Genomic DNA, 19458 nt, shown 5'->3' on the forward strand with positions numbered 1-19458 from the left:
ATGAAGGGGCCGAGGAGGGCCGGAGAGACGAGCAGGTGACTGGAGGGCCTGATTCCAATCGGGTCCCTACACCCTCCCACTCCCACTCACAGCTCAATGAAACACCTTCTTTAAGGTGGAGGGTATCAACACAGCGGACACTTCAGGACGAACTTCCCTCTCTCCGGCATGGAAACTATCAATAAATATCAGAATCAGAAATACTTTATTGATCCCCTGTTTGTACCGGTAGTCGCACAGAACTGACACTGGAGCGCGTTCCATGATGAACACAAAACGGCGTTGTACGTCGTCAGTAAGGGCAGCTGGTTCAGTCGGCATTGATGCAGGCTCGCAACTGGAGGGTTTATAACCCACTTCCATTCCCTGTGACTTGGTTTGGAATGGCACTCAATATGGCGGGTGGAAGTGAGTAGGGAGAGAGTGTAGGGGGGGATACTTTCATTATTTATAATAATTTATTTATAACAATGAGAATAATATATATTAATAATATTTGTTATTATACTATGTACTGCATATTTTGAATACCTAGCATAAAATGCAGTGCAAATAGTGAAAACGTGATCATAAGTCATCGTTCCATTGTGATTGAAGGTTTCGCCAAAGAGACATAACAGCTGACTGCATGTTATCTCCATCACACACTAATGGAGACAGCCTCTATTCTCAGTGCATTACCGCAGCCTCTGAGCTCCGCTGGATCTCACCCACTGGTGCCATTCTCCAGTCCATTAGGATCTGATTTCCGCCATGGAAACATCACTGAAAGCCCATTCTCCGTCTTCATGTCTGTAATGTCCCATCACTGCCAGCGAGCCCGGGGCGATACATCCATCCCTCCATCCATCCACCCCACCCCACCGTCCCTTCATCTTCAGCATGCAGCTGGGCAGGCAGCCCCACCCAGAGCGAGCCAGAAACCATGATCTAATGTTTATACAGGAACGCCTGCAGCTCTCTGGCTGAGGAGGGGAGGTTTAGGATCAGGACTTGACTGATACAGAGTCTTTTAAGGCCAGTACCAATACCAGTAGTTTTACTTGGTGTATAATGTGCAGTGGTGCTGTAAGGATAACACTTCAGCTGGAGACATTCTCACATTAAAGTTACCAGCACCTGGATTTTAGTGTTGATAGTATCTTTAAAGCTGCAACCAGTGGAATTTGAAACTTGATGACTTTAAGTATTTCATCTCAGCTTGCCACTTTCCTTTCACTCCATTCTGAAGACTGAGCTGTTCCAAAGAAAAACTATATGGTTTATTGCAACTTTGGTTTTACATTGGCCACCTTAAACTTTTGCAGAGGCTGCCATGCAAGGTGCCAACCTTTCCAACCGCTTACCTCGGGAAAAAAATGATCCTCTGATTTACGTTACTGATTTGTCAAAGCACCAGAATTTCGCATCTTCGCCGTATGAGAGCAGTGCAGAGTGGCAGCGATCAACTAGCCACAAAAACAGGGACTCACATGCACTAACATGCACGCGTGCCTGGCCGGCTACATAAACAAAGCACAGAGAAGCTCTGATTACACTCACACAGAGAGAGACTTCATTCTCTGCTCAGGTAGACATTACTCCTCTATATCTTTACATAGACAACCCACTGAGCAAAGACACATCTAAAAGACATCAATTGAACGTCTCTGTCGATGTCCAAAGACGTCCACTGAGGAGCCAGAATGAATGTTTTTGCGACGTCTTTTTTAATCGTCTTTTTAACGTTCAACTATTGATGTCAGCCTGAGTTGCACGTCCACGGGCGTCCAAAAGGCGTCCTAGTCAGACGTTCAAATATTGAACCGAACTTGCACGTCCACCAGACGTACAATATATATATATATATATATATATATACACAGACATAGACCTACAACAATGATAGATACAAATTTTAATGTTAACAAAAAACAGTTATTCATTTCCATTTTTAAAAATCCACAGGGAGCCACTGGAGAGGAGCTAAAGAGCCGCATGTGGCTCCAGAGCCGCAGATTGCAGACCCCTGGTCTTTAATAAACTGCATTATATAAATCATATCAGAATTGGATGAAATAGCTGAGACCAGATCAGATTTTCAACATCTGCAAAAGCATTCATCTTTCTCAGCGTATAGCCCTAAATACACTCATCCATCACTGAGCAGGATATGAAAATGCAACACTGAAAAAGACGATATAGAAAACACATCTCGAAGGGCCAGCCATCTCGTTTCTCTTTGAAGGGGTGGATGTTTTTTTCCTTTTTCTCTCTCTGCTCCATTCATAACTGGAGGCCACTAAATTCTGCTGAGCCAGGAGGAGACGTGATGGAGCGTTATTTTTTCCTCCTCTCCCCAACCCGTCAACTGTTTATACACCGGCCTCGTATATTCATTGGCGAGGAATAGGGCAGGGGTTTCCCGCTGGGCTGCCGAGTGACCAGCAAGCAGTCTGGAGGGATGGGGGACGAGGGGGGCGGGGGAAGGGGACTGATTAGGCTCTGGAAAAGTAGAAATTAGTGCTTCTTTCTGGAACATTTTGCTGCTGCTTGAGTGAAAAATCACATTTAACTTTCCAGGAACAAAGAAAAGCAGCTTTGTTCCTCTCTTCATGTCCTCATACTTGTCAGTGTCAGTCCACAACAATCTATATGACCATTATAAAAATGATTCATGAAAGCATTAACTGACCTGCCACCCCTATATGGTTATGGTGAGATAAGTAACTAAACCCACTTGATTATGGTTAGAGCGAGATTGACTGTGAAGGGGGAAAAAAATTATGATTTAAAAAATGTACTTGGTTAAGGTTAGAAAATGATTGCAATCATAGCAAAAACTTGGAAATGAAAAGATTGCAATAATGGTTAAAAACAAGAAGATCTCAATTATGATTAAAATGAGAAAGAGAAAGGGTGTGGTCATGGTTGAATAAACAACTTAGTTGAAGGTGCTGAATTTGCACACAGAGCATGTCTATGATTCAGGGATTGTCTTCACACTCTCAAAATGGTGATGGCTGAGCAGCTAGCAGCTAACAGTGCAAACAAAGAATGTTTATTGCTAAGAAGTGAAAGTCAATTGGTCGTTCCATTGCAACATCAGCGCCCAGCAGCAGAGCTACGCTTCCGACATTTTAGATTGGAAGCGACTACCGGACGCCAGTAAAACGTTTGCCTACAAAGTCCTGTACAAAAGTAAAACAAGGTTATTTCTATTCTATTGTCATATATTTAATGTCTCTACCGAAATGCCCTGTGTTGAATGATACAAATATACAACACACACATAGGGGGAGAGACTTCATTCTCTGCTCAGGTAGACATTACTCCTCTATATCTATACATAAACAGTAGTTGTTTGCTGCTATATTAATGCTCTGGATTTTAAATTTAGCACCTTGTAAGATTAGGAAATGATCACGATCAAAGGTGAAAATAATACTTAGTTTAGGCTAGGGAAAATATTGTGAAAAATGATTTTAAAACCTGGTTAAAAATATGGGAAAGATAGCAAGTTAAAACTGAAACAAATTGTGATTATGGTTTAAAAGGGAAAGATTGCGATTGTTGTTAAAAAACTTTGTTTAAGTTAGTGTTAAGGAAAGATAGCGATAAGGAGTAGCTCATGATTTTAGCAAAGGGAAAGATCATGGTATTGGCAATCATGATGAAAAAACTACTTGACAATCGTCAACAAAGCTTTGAATTTTTGATGGTTCTAAAGATAATCTTTCCAGATATTCCTGTGGTGTGAGGTAAGAGTGTTTTATACATCCCTGATTGGCTCTGAAGTCCATCCTGGATGCACCGATTTAAAATCGTAAATGTTAAACATGTTTAACATTTACGATCTGATATGGTGTTGTGTGTAAGGAACCCCGAGGACAGACGATGACGCAGTCACGTGAGAAAGAACGATAGCCAACTGAGAACCAAGCTGACTGAAGAAGGAAGGACAACCACCGCCGTCATAGTGGCCTCGGCTAATGCACAAGCTAATGCTAAACGTAAAGCATAAAGTAGCAGTAAGATGGAGATTAGAAATGGACGACCAACTTCTTGATTCGTGGCAACAACACAAGTTTATTTAACGTGTCTCCATGACTTCATCCATCCTTCGTGAATTTCATGTTTGTTTACGCTAAAGTCACATTTGATCGCTAGAGATTTTGTGAGATTTCTGTGGGTTGGAAGGTTAGTGTGTGGTTGCTCTTTTGACCAAATCGTTGCTCTCCACACACTTTAGGAACAAAACTGTTAAACTTAACATAACATGTCGTTGTGTGTGGGCTCTGTCACGCTTTCAAAATCTGCGAAGATTTGAAAAATCCTTTAGTGTGGGCCAACTTTAAGTTTAGGGAAAGATCGTGATTAAGAGATAACATTGACTGTTGTGGCCTCCCATGTCAAATGCACACTTTTTGATGACCCAACCATCAAACCTGACCTATACTCCCTGAGAGGTTTTGTGCATTGTGTTGTGACATCATGCTATTTCCTCCCGTACCTCTGAGAGTCTACCGTCATTATTTGGCGGTCAGCAATTGACTGAATATCAGAAGAGAAGCAGAACGAGGGAGGCAAACACAAAGAGCTGGGTTGTGGCTGGCTGTCGAGGAGGAGGAGGAGGAGGAGGGGATGGTGGGATGAAGGAGGAGGAGGAGGAGGGGATGGTAGGATGAAGGAGGAGGAGGGGATGGTAGGATGAAGGAGGAGGAGGATGAGGAGGGCGAACGGTGCGCTGTGGTGCATTGTGGGCCGGCGGCTCCAGCTGCCCTGCCGCTGTGCTGCTTGGCTCAGCCAGCGTCTGGCAGGCAGCCAATCACAGCGCAGGGAAGCAGTGCCACTTCAGTTCAGTGTGTCAGAGCGAACAGGGGAGGGAAGAGGGGAGGAAGGGAGGGAGGAGATACAGAGATGTAAGGGAGACGAGAGGAGAGGAGGGAGGCATGGAAGGAGCAGATGAGGGAATGAGGGGATAAGAGGACGAGATGGAAATGGGAGGAGGCAGAAGAGAGAGAGAGAGAGAGAAAAGGGAGGGAGGGAGGGAGAGGCAGACAGCGCTGCATCCATACCTGCCCATCCCAACACATAGCCTGCACCATTTCTATAGCTTCAAACACTTCAAAGCAGACTTCCCCTCTGCATGGGTGTGGAATAAAAACCCTTTTCATTTCTCCACCACTGACATCCAGGGGTAGATAAAAAAAAAGAAGAAAATGCATACTGATGAGGCTGATATCCAACTTCAGTTACCTTTACCTCTCCAGCTGTCAACAAGAAGAGGAAATGAATCATCCTTCCTTTTGTCATCTGTTATTTGCCTGAACGCCAGGCAGCAGCACACGCTCTAATTATGTTCCAGACTTCAATACAATTTATACTGAAGACATCCTCAGTGACAGCTCCCGTCTTTCAAGCCTCAACTCTTTCAAGGGTTTTTTTGTTTGTGTTGTTTTTTTTGCGGTGTGTGTGTGGATTATAGTGGCGGGAAGATTAATACCATTTAAATGATTCCCCTGGTTAGAACAAAGAGGCTTTCACTTCACTGATTACATCCAGTGGTGTTAGAAAAAGGAAATAAGCTTTCTTGTGTAAAATGCACCACAACCAACAAAAAAAACTAAACAAAGTGTCCCATTTTCCTTTGTCTAACCTTGAGTCGGGTTACGGTCTGTGGCTTACACACACGCACACACACTCAGTGTTCTCCCGCTAACCTGCCACAAACCAATAGCTCACCTTTTGCAGCACCACAAAAGAGAAATGTCTGCAACACCAAGTGAAACCCACCATATTTGTGTGTGTGTGTGTGTGTGTGTGTGTGTGCGTGTGTGCGTGTGTGTGTGTGTGTGTGTGTGTGTGTTTGTGTTTGTGCGCTACGTGCCAGCCGGTCCCGAAACCACACGAGCACACTGCATCCTTCCATCTCCATCTGTGTCTGCTCCTCTCTAGCTGTTCCTCCTCTCTATGAGTCCTTCACCTCTGATATACTGTACAGGGGGTAGGGGGGGGGGGTTCCTGTGTTTTTTTTTCACTCCACAGTTTCATGAGATGCAGTTTGTAGTCCATTGCAACCTTCTTCAGCTTGGTTTCATTGGGGTGTTTTTATGTCCTGAGTTCTGACTTGTGTGATCCAAACATTTCCAATAACTCCACAGCGTTGTAAAGTCCAAAAGTAAAATTGTGTTGAAAAAAGATAGATGTTTCATTTCCCAAATTCACATGTTTTTTACCTAATGGAATATTCTGCTTCAATCCAAATGTGTTGGCGTATAGCCTTTCAAAAACTACATTTTCACTGAGGTCACAAAACTGTTTTCTCTCCTAGCATGCCTAGCCTCCAAGCCCCCCAGGAAGAGCGCCGGTCGTTGATCCCAATTTTTCGTAATGGCTAAACGGTGGTACTACAACTTCTGTGTCCGCCATGTGATGCCATTGGGCCCAAAAAGACTTTTCCCCATAGACTAACATTGGGAATGAGACGTCTGTAACTCAGCAGATAATTTTTATTTTAGGTGAATCAACTTCCCAGTACGAACACTGTAATAGTCCTTATTTAAATCATTAGGTCCTAAAAGTTGTAAAATGCATTATAATAGCCGAATCCAGAGTTCCTTCCTCCGTTCATGTGAATGAGACCCAGACCGAGGCCGGAGCGAGGGCTGGGAGGCGGCGTTAGCGAGCCATGGCGACAGCGTGACGTACTTCTGCTCCATGGGCTCAATGGATGCGGAAGATCACTGGAAGATCCGCGTACTTTTCCAGTCGGAAGTCGAGCCACTTTGGCTTCATGCGCCACTGAGCAACTCTTTATAGGAATGAATGGGATCCCCGCCTCCAACGCTGTATCCAGTTCTCTTAATACATCCTTGCTTGCCGCACGCAAAGGGAGGCACGCACTGACGAGTTATATTCATCAAAGCAAGATCTCAGGTTTAAGTAAGGGAGGCTTAAAGGAAAGTAGTTAGGTAACCACTGGGGTTAAAGATACAGCAGGAAGCCTATGACGTGTGCATGTATACGTGTATATGAGGTCAGGGCATGACGGAGAAGTGTGCAGACAGGAGATTCTGTATCCTGTGACCTGCTGCTTACGATGACCCAGTGTCTGTGTCTGCAGCTCCAGCACGGTGGCTGGCAGAGCAGTCGCTAAGCCCTGTCTGTCTCCGTCGCTCTCTGGGTTAGAGCAGACTAAGCTTTTCTTCCTCTCATTAAAAGGCATACGGGTAATCGCCTCTAAGCAGCTGGCTAACGCCTAATACCAAACAACAAATATCAGCGATGGCGCTGCAATCGGCGTCCCGGCTGGGCTAAAAGAAAGAGCAGTGGGACACATTGTGCAACGCCACGGCAACACCAGCCGCTTAATTAAATTCAGTAGCACTTTACTTCACCAGGCCCTCGAAGCTTACAGTGAGATTTTTACACCAGAACTGTGAACACAAACAAATGCCAGGGAGAGATGGGAATGTAGATAAACTCAGCTGCAGAGAAGTGTTGCTTTTTGGTTTATTTCTCTTCCGAGGAACAGAGGCGAGGTGCAGCCAGCAGCAATACAGGGATTACATTTAAAACAAACTGACAGTAGCTGAGCTTAGCTAGATATCACAGCTACGTAAACATCTGATTTGATGGATATCAGATTGGGTGCTGAGATGGCATGATATTGAGAGATTTAGTAAAATAACAACAACAAATATCTTTGTAAAATGAAGATTAATACACATTATTTTCAAATGCACATTATTATCATATCTGTGTGTGCGCTGAAATTGGGTAATTCCTGGTGATGACAATAATATTGTGATAGCTGTAGTCAATTCCCACTTTATAGCTGAGATCAAGCCTCTGCTCTGACAACAAATTAAAGATCTTTGTACACCAAATCCTTACTTTTCATATGCATTTTTTTAATTCGTCATCTGATAAAAAACGTTATCCACAGAAACCTAGCACAGTTTTGGATGATGATGTTTCCACGGAGGCTCTGAATGGTCAAACAGCCCTCTTTTGCCTTTTGACGGACGCGGAAAAACATGGAAATCGTACCCGTTCCGAAAACGAGGGTTTCAAAGTCGGTGTGTAAACGTGATTGACACAACTTCAGGTTGGAATCTATTTTTAAACGTGCGACAATTTCGTACGAAAAATGCGGACTTTGTGTGCAAAGGCCTGAACTCTCAGTGGTCCTCAGCAGGTTCCAGGGGGTTCCCCAGCAAAACTGGAAGTTGTTTAAATTAAAGTTTAGTTTAATTAAAACCTGTGGTGAGATTGTTTTTTTTCAACTGCTGTTTTTCGAGGTCAAGAATGAATGAGCTGAACCCGGACAAGAAATTCTTAAAGTGCTAAGAAAAAAAAAGGAAATTGAACATCTACGTCTCCGTGACAACTTTATGACTTCATGTGCTGATGAATGTGGGTCCTGCTGCTGAATTCGCCCCTCTGGTGTGAACTTAGCCTGTGAATCTCTGGCATAAACTAATATTCATCTGTTTTTATTTATTTATGCTCCTGCTTGAGTGTTTCTTTCTCTTAGTTCTCTCCATTTCTCTCTCCGTCTCTCACTCACTGAAGGTCCTTTCAGACACAACGCGACAACGCCACCACTGCGCTCTGAAACTTGTTATTTCCAACAGCTAGCACTGCAGCAAAGCCCAACTTTGGGCTAAACGCAGCTTAAACATGAGCTCAAACTGTGCTGTGTCGCGAGCGTAGACTGCTCTCTTCTGCAGGGAAACGACAGTTGGTGTAGCTCTATTGTCGTCCGGGTGGAAACAGTCGGGATTATACACACTGTTCAGTTCCAGTAACAGGCAGAGATAACGAAAAGGAAAAAAAAGTATGAAAATTTGCCATAAATTGGGAGACATACGGGAGGATCGTGACCCCGGGAGGAAACCGGGAGAGGGCGATGACAAACTGGAGTCTGCTGGGAAAATAGTGTCGGGTATCAAACCTCATCACTTTTTGGTTCTGACCAAAAAGTTCCTGATTTAAAAGGGCTCTATGAAAAACGGGAGTCTCCTGGGAAAATGTGGAGGGTTGGCATGTATGACGTGAGTCAAAATCTTATCAAATACGCATCTGATATTTTCCCATTTGTAGTTCAGGATTTAAGAAAGTATGGGAAACACTTTGCCTATATAGAATTGAATAGATTCAGGATCACTAGGAATTGGGAGGAGGTGGTGGGGGGTGTGGGTGCGGGGGGGCTGAGGTGTCAAATATTAACAAGAGGGTCCCATCCCATCACCTCCTCCAGTTCCTGAGCGGCTCCTCATTAGCATTGGTATTGTGCTCCAGGAGTGAGGTGACAAAGCAAAGTGCTTCTGGTCTCAACGGTTTTCAATCGGCTTGAAATCCCCTTTGTGTTGGCCAACCCCCCCGCCCCCCCACACACCCCCGCCACCCCCTACCCCCTCATCCTCCTGCCTCTCTCGGTCTATGGCCGTCCACAAAGGCCACTGACCCATCACCCTGCAACGCTCTTAACATTTAGGCTTCATAATACCAGCACATTACTGAGAAAGAGTGCAGAAATCATTATGCAAAACGGCCTGTAGCTATTGTCAGCCAGCCTCTGCACTGCTGGATCGGAGGTGTATTAAATGCCTTTTTCAAACATTATTACATAAAGGCTGGAAGGCTTTCCACTATCAAACAGGACTCCCTTACCAAAATAAAATAAAATGTATTGTCACTGTATAATAAATGTTGAAAAAAAGAACACAATCACATTATCACATTATCACATTATCGGTATTGATACCAAAGCAACGTGATAACACAAGAATATCTGAGTTCATGGGGAATTAAACATAATATATTATGGCTTTGTGAAAACCCCGTATCTCCAAAACATCAACTTTTCATGAAAAACATTAAATTCAGTGGGTTTTTATGTGCTTTATTTGGAGTCAAAGCTGCAACCCCCAATGTGAATACATATACATTTTATTCTTAAAAATAATCTTAACTAAAGATTCACACTTACTTACTTTTGCAAAGCTTTCAACTGGTCTCTTTCAGCAGATGGAGTATGCTCAATTTTCATGGAGATATCAGAAATATCTCAGTTTATATAGTATATTTCTTTAATTAAAAGAACTGAAGGGCGCAAATGAATGAAATATTTTTGTTTATTCATGTTTATGCCTTTATTTCTCAAAATGTTGTCCATGTGTAGTTTATATTTTCTCCTTTTTCACTTTTTCATAGCCTTAACAAACGTATCTGTATTGTAGTATAACACCTTATTCCACTTTATTGTATTATGCTGAATAATTTGTATTCATATGTTGAGTAATAGTGATTTTATTTGACATATGAATTATAAAATATCATTTAAATGGAGCCTGTGCCATCTAGTCTAGTTCCTCCATCCAATCTAGTTTCCTCTCTGAATATTAAGAAAGATATTTAGTTATCTAACCCTAAACCAAATTCTTATCTTGATGCTCTCTTCTTCTAATTTTTTTTTTTTTTATTGAGATGGCTTCACATCCTTATTATTTGTGCATTATGTGTAAAAATAATAATAATGGCAAAATCTAAATCAACTGTTTCTTCTTCAAATTAGACCCCAGAGAGGTTTAACTCCCTGTTATGAGCAAACTGTAATAAAACTCCAATCCAAAATTATCTGAAACATGCCATCAGTTCAAAAGTGTTTAAAAGCAATTCTCATTAAATGATTAAAAGTCCTGAGGTATCAAGATCATAAAACAATGTTTTCTTAGCTGTTAAGGAGAGCCCAGATCTCAACGTATATACTGTATCAACGCCACGTGTTGTAAAAAGAAAGGAGGTGTCTTTCCTCTATTCCAGAGTGAAAAACAGGATTAAAATGGTTCCCTGGAGGAAATTTACAGATTGGATGTACATGAATTGATTTACTGAGATCATATTACTCTTCATGTCCATAGTAGGCTAAATACTGTATATTTCTTTACTTTTTTTAATCTCTTTATTTTTATTTACAGTTCAAACTTACAAAAGTTTATAAACAAACTTTTAAGTAATAAGCTTAGAAAAGAACAGAGAGACAAAACAGGATGTACACAAAAGAAAACAACGTCAGCATTAGAAATTATAAAAGATAAATAAATAATAAATAAATAAATAGGAAAAAAAATTAGATGAAAAAAATAAAAATAAAAAAGGTGGGCAGAGATATAACAACTAGGTTGGATGCTGTATTCAAGTAATTTATGTATACTATGATACCTGCGAATATATGTGCACATACATTTCCATATCTACACCTATACATATACATTTATATAGACATATAAACATACACAAATGTTCATACATACACATACAGTATATACCCATATAGATATTCATAAACCCACAAATATTTGTTTGTATACATATATATATATATATATACACTTTTTTAAATATATATATATATACATACACACATACAGTATATATATATACATACACACATAAATACATATACACATACACATATAGTATATATAAATATACACAAAAATATAGGCATACTTTTCAACATGTACATATATTTCTACGCACACACATATATGTATATATATATATATACATGTGTACACTTAAACTGTCTTTTATTACCTTTTATTATTTTTAAAGACTACTGTCTCACACTCAACATGTGAATTTAAGCTCACACATGCATGAGTGTACAGTATGTATGATCCATGTTTTATTGCTTGTATGTACTTGTATGTGACTTTTGGTATGTTGTGTGATGCAGTGGCTCGGAGCCCAAGACAAATTTCCCTGTGGGACAATAAAGTATATCTTATCTTATCTTATCTTATCTATATGTATACGTATATATACAGTACATACTGAAAAACAATGTGATAGAAGTGTCTGAGTAAACATTAGAAACAAAAAGAACTACTGCTTTTAGTATTAGAAACTATTGTCTTTTATTACTTTTATTATTTTTAAAGAACCACTGTCTCACACTCAACATGTGAATTCAAGCACGTACATGCATGAGTGTGTGTATGATCCATGTTTTAATATGTGTATCTACATTGTGACTTCTGGTATGTTGTGTGATGACAAATTTCCCTGTGGGACAATAAAGTATGTCTTATCTTATCTTATCTTATCTTGTCTAGAGTCTTTCAAAGCACAGCTCAAGACCCACCTCTTTTGTTTGGCTTTTGAATGTACTTGAATTGTGATTACTAATTGGCCTTTTATAATGCTCATTATAACAGTCTTTTACTCGTGGGTTTTATCTTGGTCTCTGTCTGTGGATATGTGTGAGATTTTGTTGTCTGCTCTGTTGACCTGTTTTTATTCTGTTTTTATTCTGCCTATGTCTGTAAAGCACTTTGGTCAGCTCATGTTGTTTTAAATGTGCTATAGAAATAAATTTGACTTGATATGTATACATATAAACTGTATATACATACTGTATAATTCATGCATATAAAACAATGTGATAGAAGTGTCTGAGTAAACATTAGAAACAGACAGAGTGAGAGACAAAGAGACTGAGAACAAAGAAGGGGGCGTTACCTTTAAGGCCCTCCTCCTAGGCCCCGCCCACTCACCTCCCCAGCCAGCCAATCAGCTCTCAGATATGCAAATGAGCTCGCAGCACCGCATCGTCCCAGCCCAGGCAGGTGACGTCACCAGCACATCTCTCCTCTCTGTCTGGCTCTGCACAGAGAGCTCAGACAGAAGCAACAGAGGACCTGAGGGAAGCCACGCCGGGGAGGGGCTCAGCTGCTTGTTCAGGAAGGAAGGAAGGAAGGAAGGAATATATTGTTACTATCTCTCTATCTATCTATCTATCCACCAACCGGCTCTGGAATAAACTCTTTTTTCCTGTGCAGCAGCAACAAAGTAACAGCATCCAGTTTTCTAATCTGGGAGAACAAAAAAAGGAGGGTGGATGTTTTTTTTATGTAGCTGCTGCTTGCACTGTTTTTTCTGCACACATTTATTTGCACTGACCAGTTGAGAGAAGAGTCCAGTGCTTTTCTCCCCTCCTCCTCCTCTTCCTCCCCTCTTCCTCCCCTCCTGGTCACTCCTTTTTTTTTTTGGGTTGTGCATCCTATCCCTGAATCCTCCTTTGCAACGCTGCAAAAGTCGCAGAGATGCCCAGCTCGCTGTTCGCCGACAGCAGCAGCAGCAGCAGCGTCCACCACCACCACCACCACCACCAGGGAGGAGGAGGAGGAGATGTTGCACTGGACGACCAGAGCCAGAGAGCCCTGCAGATCGCCCTGGATCAGCTCTCCCTGCTCGGCTTGGACAACGACGACAACCCGCTGTACGACAACCAGGAGCCCCGCAAGAAGAGCGTCAACATGACCGAATGCGTGCCGGTGCCCAGCTCCGAGCATGTGGCTGAGATTGTGGGCAGACAGGGTGTGTGTTTCTCTGCTTCTACACACTTATTATAGCTGATATATGGTGTATACATGCACCCAAATATATATATGACCATATATATATATGGGTGCATGTTCAATTGCAATACATGACAAATATATATATATTTGTCATGTTTTGCATGTTGTTGAGATTGTGGGCAGACAGGGTGTGTGTTTCTCAGTTTCTACACAGTTATAGCTTATATATGGTGTATACATGCACCCACATATATATATGGGTGCATGTATACACCATATATATATATGGGTGCATGTTCAGTTGCAAAACAAATATATATATTTGTTATGTTTTGCAACTGAACATGCACCCATATATATATGCAAATATATATATGGTGTATGCATGCACCCATATGTATGCACATATATATATGGGTGCATGTTCAGTTGCAAAACATGACAAATATATATATATTTGTCATGTTTTGCAACATGCACCCAAACCACTTTCAGGTACGAGCACGTCCCGAGCTTATTATCCTGTGTGGGTGGGAGAGGAACCAGAGTGCCACTAGAAAACTGCATGTTTTATGTTAAAACCGACTTGCTTTTGTGCACAAGCACTCCAAACTGCGTTTTAATCTCTATTATCTAAATGTGTAGGTACCACTGGAGAATTCGGCATCTCTATTTAATCCACCAGGATCTGGCAAACAGTTCAATAAAAAACGTGAACTTTTTAGTGAGCGTCTCGCCAGTTTAGTCACACACTGTTCCTCCTCTATAAATACACAGCTGTGGGCGGCAGTCGAGCAGCAGAAACCAATTCAAAAAAGTTGACATTTAGGTGAAATGAGAGCCTGTTGGGATGTTTCTGTACAGGCCGAATTGATCGAGAGGCCTGAAACAACTCTGACAAAACACTAAGTCATGTTTTCAGGCTTGTATACTTTTATAGGCATGTAAAGATGCTTAAAATGTAAACAAATTGAATGGAGGTTCGTTTTGGGGGAAAGAGGACTGGGGTTGAAGTGAACTCCCTTTTTTAAATTAAATTACAGACACTTCCAAATCATTTTGGGTGAAGTGCATTATTATTATTATTATTATCATCATTATTATTATTATTATCTGGTAAATTAGAACATGTAAGGCTAAGTCACCAAACTATGAGCTCAGAGGGAGCTCTCAGGAACTCCAGATGTGTCTTTCTTTGTTTGCTTGCAAACCTTATATTATGATAAGGAGCTGTACAGGATCAAATTAGGACACCGGTCACGATCTTACCTTGCCACAGGCAGGCAGCAGACGCCCATATAGCTGCACACAGACCCAGCTAAACCCAGCAATCCTCCAGCTGTAGGGCTGCAGGGCGGTACTGGTGCTTGGTTACATATGCGGAATCTTTTCCCCCTCCCTGCAACACTGCTGCTGCTGCTGCTGCTGCTGCTGCTGCTGCTGTTGTTGTTCCCAGAAAAACAAAGGAACCACATACTCCCACCCTCCACTTTACTTACAGTGGGACGTTTGTGATGAGACTCCTCTCCATCACCCACTCCCCTTTTGTCAGGTTATATCAGGTTGTACATGGGGGAAATTAAGCAGTGGATTAACCGTGACCTCTGGGATTATTTTAAGGCAAAGCGAGCCTCCATAAAAGACAACCCTATCCTCGTTTAACCTACACCAATTTGATACTAACTCATTATGAATTTATGTCGCTATGCAGACTGAGTTGAGGTGGGTTCACCCTCCTCTTCATCGCTGGTTACGTCACCCTGTCCCACTCAGCTGGCTTCGCTCTGCTAATTATGTCATCCTCCTCAGCCGGTCCCATTTTGATCATAAAGAGGTGTGTGTTGGTGGGTGTTGGAATGCAACTTTATGCACCAGTGCTATGAAGGGATGATTTCCCCTCTTTTCCATAAAGCTATTAGTATAAAATGATGTTGTAGACGCCGGGTATATTGTAGTGAACGAACGGGGATCATCACAGACCCAGAAGTGAGCTTTCTTTTGTGAGTTATTTTTGTCCCCCGCTGTATGTTTGTGGTGGTGCAGCATGTGGTTTGATTTTGTTCTTCTCCAAAAGGGGCGGTTTCACCCGTTTTTCTGAGGCCACTTGGCCTTTAGAGAAACAATAATAAACATCCAGCAGCTGTTTTGGATAGTCTATAAGTAATGGTTTAACACATGACATGTTGTTATTTTGAGTACTCACTTTGCCTTTTTTTCGCTTCCTTCCACGCCTCAGGTTGCAAGATCAAAGCGCTGCGAGCGAAGACCAACACCTACATCAAGACCCCGGTTCGAGGCGAGGAGCCTGTTTTCGTGGTGACGGGCCGGAGGGAGGACGTGGCCATGGCCAGGAGGGAGATCATCTCCGCCGCCGAGCACTTCTCCATGATCCGAGCCTCCAGGAACAAAAACACCAGTGTGAACGGGAGCGGCACCCCGGTCCCCGGACCGCCCAACCTGCCCGGACAGACCACCATCCAGGTGCGGGTGCCTTACCGCGTGGTGGGGCTGGTTGTAGGCCCTAAAGGCGCCACCATCAAGCGCATCCAGCAGCAGACCCACACCTACATCGTGACGCCCAGCCGGGACAAGGAGCCGGTGTTCGAGGTGACGGGGATGCCGGAGAACGTGGACCGAGCGCGCGAAGAGATCGAGGCCCACATCGCCATGAGGACAGGGGGCATTATCGAGCTTCAGGACGAGAACGACTTCCACGCCAACGGGACCGATGTGGGTTTCGATATACACGGGCACGCCACCCTGTGGTCCAAGCCCAGCGCCGGGATGACCCCGACCTCGGTTCGCAAACCCTTCTCCAACTACCGCAACGACTCATCGTCCTCCCTGGGCAGCGCCTCCACAGATTCCTACTTTGGCAACAACGGCTCTCGTATGGCCGACTACAGCCCCCCCAGCCCCGCGCTCAGCTACACCACCTCCAACAACAACAACGGCAACAACAATAACAACAACATCAACGTCAACACCAACGGCAACGGGTTCGATTACGGAGGCGAGGTGATCTCGCCCGACTGCACTGATCTGACTTTTGACTCACCGTCGGGGTTCGACTCTGCGCCGACCCCGCCGGGCCTCCTGTGGTCCCAGTACGACAGTCGCATGACCCCCTCCTCCACCGGAGGTAGCTCCCCCACCTCCACCTCAGCCATATTCCCCACCAACACCCCCACTAATGCCAACGGGGTGGTGGTGAGCCAGAGAAGGGGTAACGGTTGCACCCCGCAGCCCAGACTGTCACCTCCCCTCCACAGCCACACCGGAGGCCCCGGCGAGCACCCATTAGCCCGGAGGGTGCGCAGCGACCCGGGTGGAGGCCCGCTCAGCTTCCCCGGTTACTCCAGCACTATCGCCTCCCTGCCGGGCCCTCACCTCCCCGGGGTCCCGTGCGACTCCTCCGCCTCGTCGTCGTCCTCCTCTTCCTCCTCCTCCACCTCCTCCGGCACCAGCCGGAAGGGCAGCCGCGACTGCTCGGTGTGCTTCGAGAGCGAGGTCATCGCGGCCCTGGTCCCCTGCGGGCACAACCTCTTCTGTATGGAATGTGCCAATCGTATCTGCGAGAGGAGCGAACCCAAATGCCCTGTCTGCCAAACCGGCGTCACTCAGGCTATACGTATATTTTCATAAGAAGCGCAACTCTATGACTGTCTCGACGGGCTCCAATAGCAACAAACAAGACTCCTCATACTGCTTTAACGGGATCAGCCAATCACCAGTTTGGAAAGTGTACATAGATATACATATGTATGTAAGAGGCTGCAGTATCCAGAAGAAGGGACAGACACCCCTTTTTGGGCTCCGTCGTAGTTGTTAATAATATACTGTAGCTTGAGGGAAATATTTTCAACATCTAAGTGCATGTTTTAAATATTACAGCATAGTAATCAATAGTTCTAGTAAATTGTACCCTATATTTATGAAGTGAAGAGACACAGGGGGGTCAGGACGGAGGTACGTGGGTCAAGCCTGTCAGCTGGCCGAGCCCTCCAGTTTTGCCGATCGAATGTAGTAAGAGGCGAGGCCATGGCTGGGAAACGTGGAGGGCTTCCAGCCAAACAGGACTATTGACTTACAAAAGATACTGCAGCTCGAGGTCAGTAACCACGCGAGGGAGAGCAGCAACAACATATCCTACATATATATGTATAGAATCATTTCCACAAAGTTGAAAAGTTTTAAACGACATTAATACAGATTGAAGTATTTTATTCTTTTTTGACTTGAAAGATTATATTTCTTATTGCAAAGATGTTTACAGATATTTTAATTTAAGTTCAGTGAACTTTTTTGTAGCTGGGTTGAAATATTGTTTATTTTTTAGTATGGCCTTATTGGCAATTGATCACTGTATTATTTTAATATCACACGACTGTGGGAAGGAAATCCAAGTCCACAAAAATGTGTATTTGCATTTGACAGTATTCCGTTGGGATGGAGTTTTTTTATAGGTTCAGCAAAAAAAAATGTCTTTTAAATCTGCTTCACCCAGCATATTTTTTATTCAGTAATATAAAGCATATTTTATTCTATATTATTATGAAACATTGAAATGTACAAAACTTAGTAAGTTGAACACAAAGAAACCGTTTATGCTTTCTAAAAATTTGTATGAATTAGATTCCAGTGGGAATTACAGGCTTCTGTTGCACCACTATAGTTTTAGTATTTCTATTTTAATACATTTGTTTACCACTTGTTTATGTATATGTAGGTGAAGTTACTTGAGCGTAAATGTACTTTATTGAGCAAAGTTTAAGAACAAAGTATATTTTATTTTATGATAAAAGGGCCTTTAACCTCATGGTCAAATACTAATATTATATTTGCTGAGACAAGATTTGAAAAATGTATCAAGAGTTTTATTTTTCTGACATTTAAAGTTATACATGATAAAAAAAAAAAAAAAAAGTAAAACTTAAGTAATGGTGCTACTTCATGTTTTTTTAAGTATTTCTATATAAGTCCAATAAAAGAAAATGGTACATTCACGAGGTTGTGTGCTTCTCGTGTTCTTGCTGTTTGGTTGTGCTGCTGACGGGAGGTGAGCAGCAGGCTGATGAGGACTGTAATAGTTTTCTGAACATTTGACCCCTTCTCTGCTTCCTAATAGACGCTCGGTGGCGGCGGGATTATCACGGTGGCCTAATTATTGAGTGTAGGCTGGTGCCGGTCAGACAGAGGGGGACTTGGCCTGCCTTATCACTAATTAGAAGTGCTGTGTGATCTCTTCTTATGCAACCTGGTTCTTCTGGGGAGTGATGGGTTTTTTGGACTGTTGGTCGAACAAAAGTAGACGTTTTAAGCAGGGCTGGTAAAGTTAACACCAATTTGTTTTAAAGCCAATCATTTCTTTAATGCATTAATCTATCTTTGAAGGTTGTAGCAGGCTCAGATACTGGTATCATATGAAACTAGAGAACCTAATTAATCCATCGGTACCAACCATGTCATACTAGCTTGTCAGGAAGGAGGTTAAATAACGCTCCAAATTTACGCTACATTTTGGCGAGGAAAAACTGACATGGCCATTTTCAAAAGGGTCCCTTGACCTCTGACCTCCAGATCAGTGAATGTAAATGGGTTCTATGGGTACCCACGAGTCTCCCCTTTACAGACATGCCCACTTTATGATAATCACATGCAGTTTGGGGCAAGTCATAGTCAAGTCAGCACACTGACACACTGACAGCTGTTGTTGCCTGTTGGGCTGCAGTTTGCCATGTTATGATTTGAGCATATTGTTTTATGCTAAATGCAGTACCTGTGAGGGTTTCTGGACAATATCTGTCATTGTTTTGTGTTGAGAATTGATTTCCAATACTAAATATATACATACATATTTGCCCACTCCCATGTTGATAAGAGTATTAAATACTTGACTAATCTCCCTTTAAGGTATATAGATAAAAATAGATAAATGAATAGATAAAAAAATGTGGGATTAATCAAACTTTTTTAATTGATCAACATCACCTGAGGCCCTGGGAGCATTTTTAGTCACTTCATTTTGTAGACTAAACTATGAAAGAAATATGTGTTTGTTTTAAAGTAACATTAAACCCATGTACTTTTTAGAAATTTT

The 19458-nt window shown here is 42.6% G+C and overlaps 1 protein-coding gene across 1 annotated transcript; it reads left to right on the forward strand.

Annotated features, from left to right (window-relative positions):
* The first annotated feature begins 12659 nt into the window (after nt 1-12659).
* On the forward strand, nt 12660-18362 carry mex3b (mex-3 RNA binding family member B). Its single transcript, XM_037758893.1, has 2 exons — nt 12660-13374; nt 15595-18362. Exons 1-2 carry the CDS (start codon nt 13101-13103, stop codon nt 17001-17003), a joined length of 1683 nt encoding a protein of 560 aa, XP_037614821.1. The 5' UTR covers nt 12660-13100; the 3' UTR covers nt 17004-18362.
* The last annotated feature ends 1096 nt before the right edge of the window (nt 18363-19458 follow it).

Source organism: Sebastes umbrosus, chromosome 2 (assembly GCF_015220745.1).
Source record: "Sebastes umbrosus isolate fSebUmb1 chromosome 2, fSebUmb1.pri, whole genome shotgun sequence".
Lineage (NCBI taxonomy): Eukaryota > Metazoa > Chordata > Actinopteri > Perciformes > Sebastidae > Sebastes > Sebastes umbrosus.

Bases quoted from the DNA above. Each gene is read 5' to 3' on its own strand.
- mex3b (XM_037758893.1), top strand. From the start codon at position 13,101: ATGCCCAGCTCGCTGTTCGCCGACAGCAGCAGCAGCAGCAGCGTCCAC. The intron at 13,375-15,594 runs GTGTGTGTTTCT...TCCACGCCTCAG, and splicing joins TGAGATTGTGGGCAGACAGG to GTTGCAAGATCAAAGCGCTG.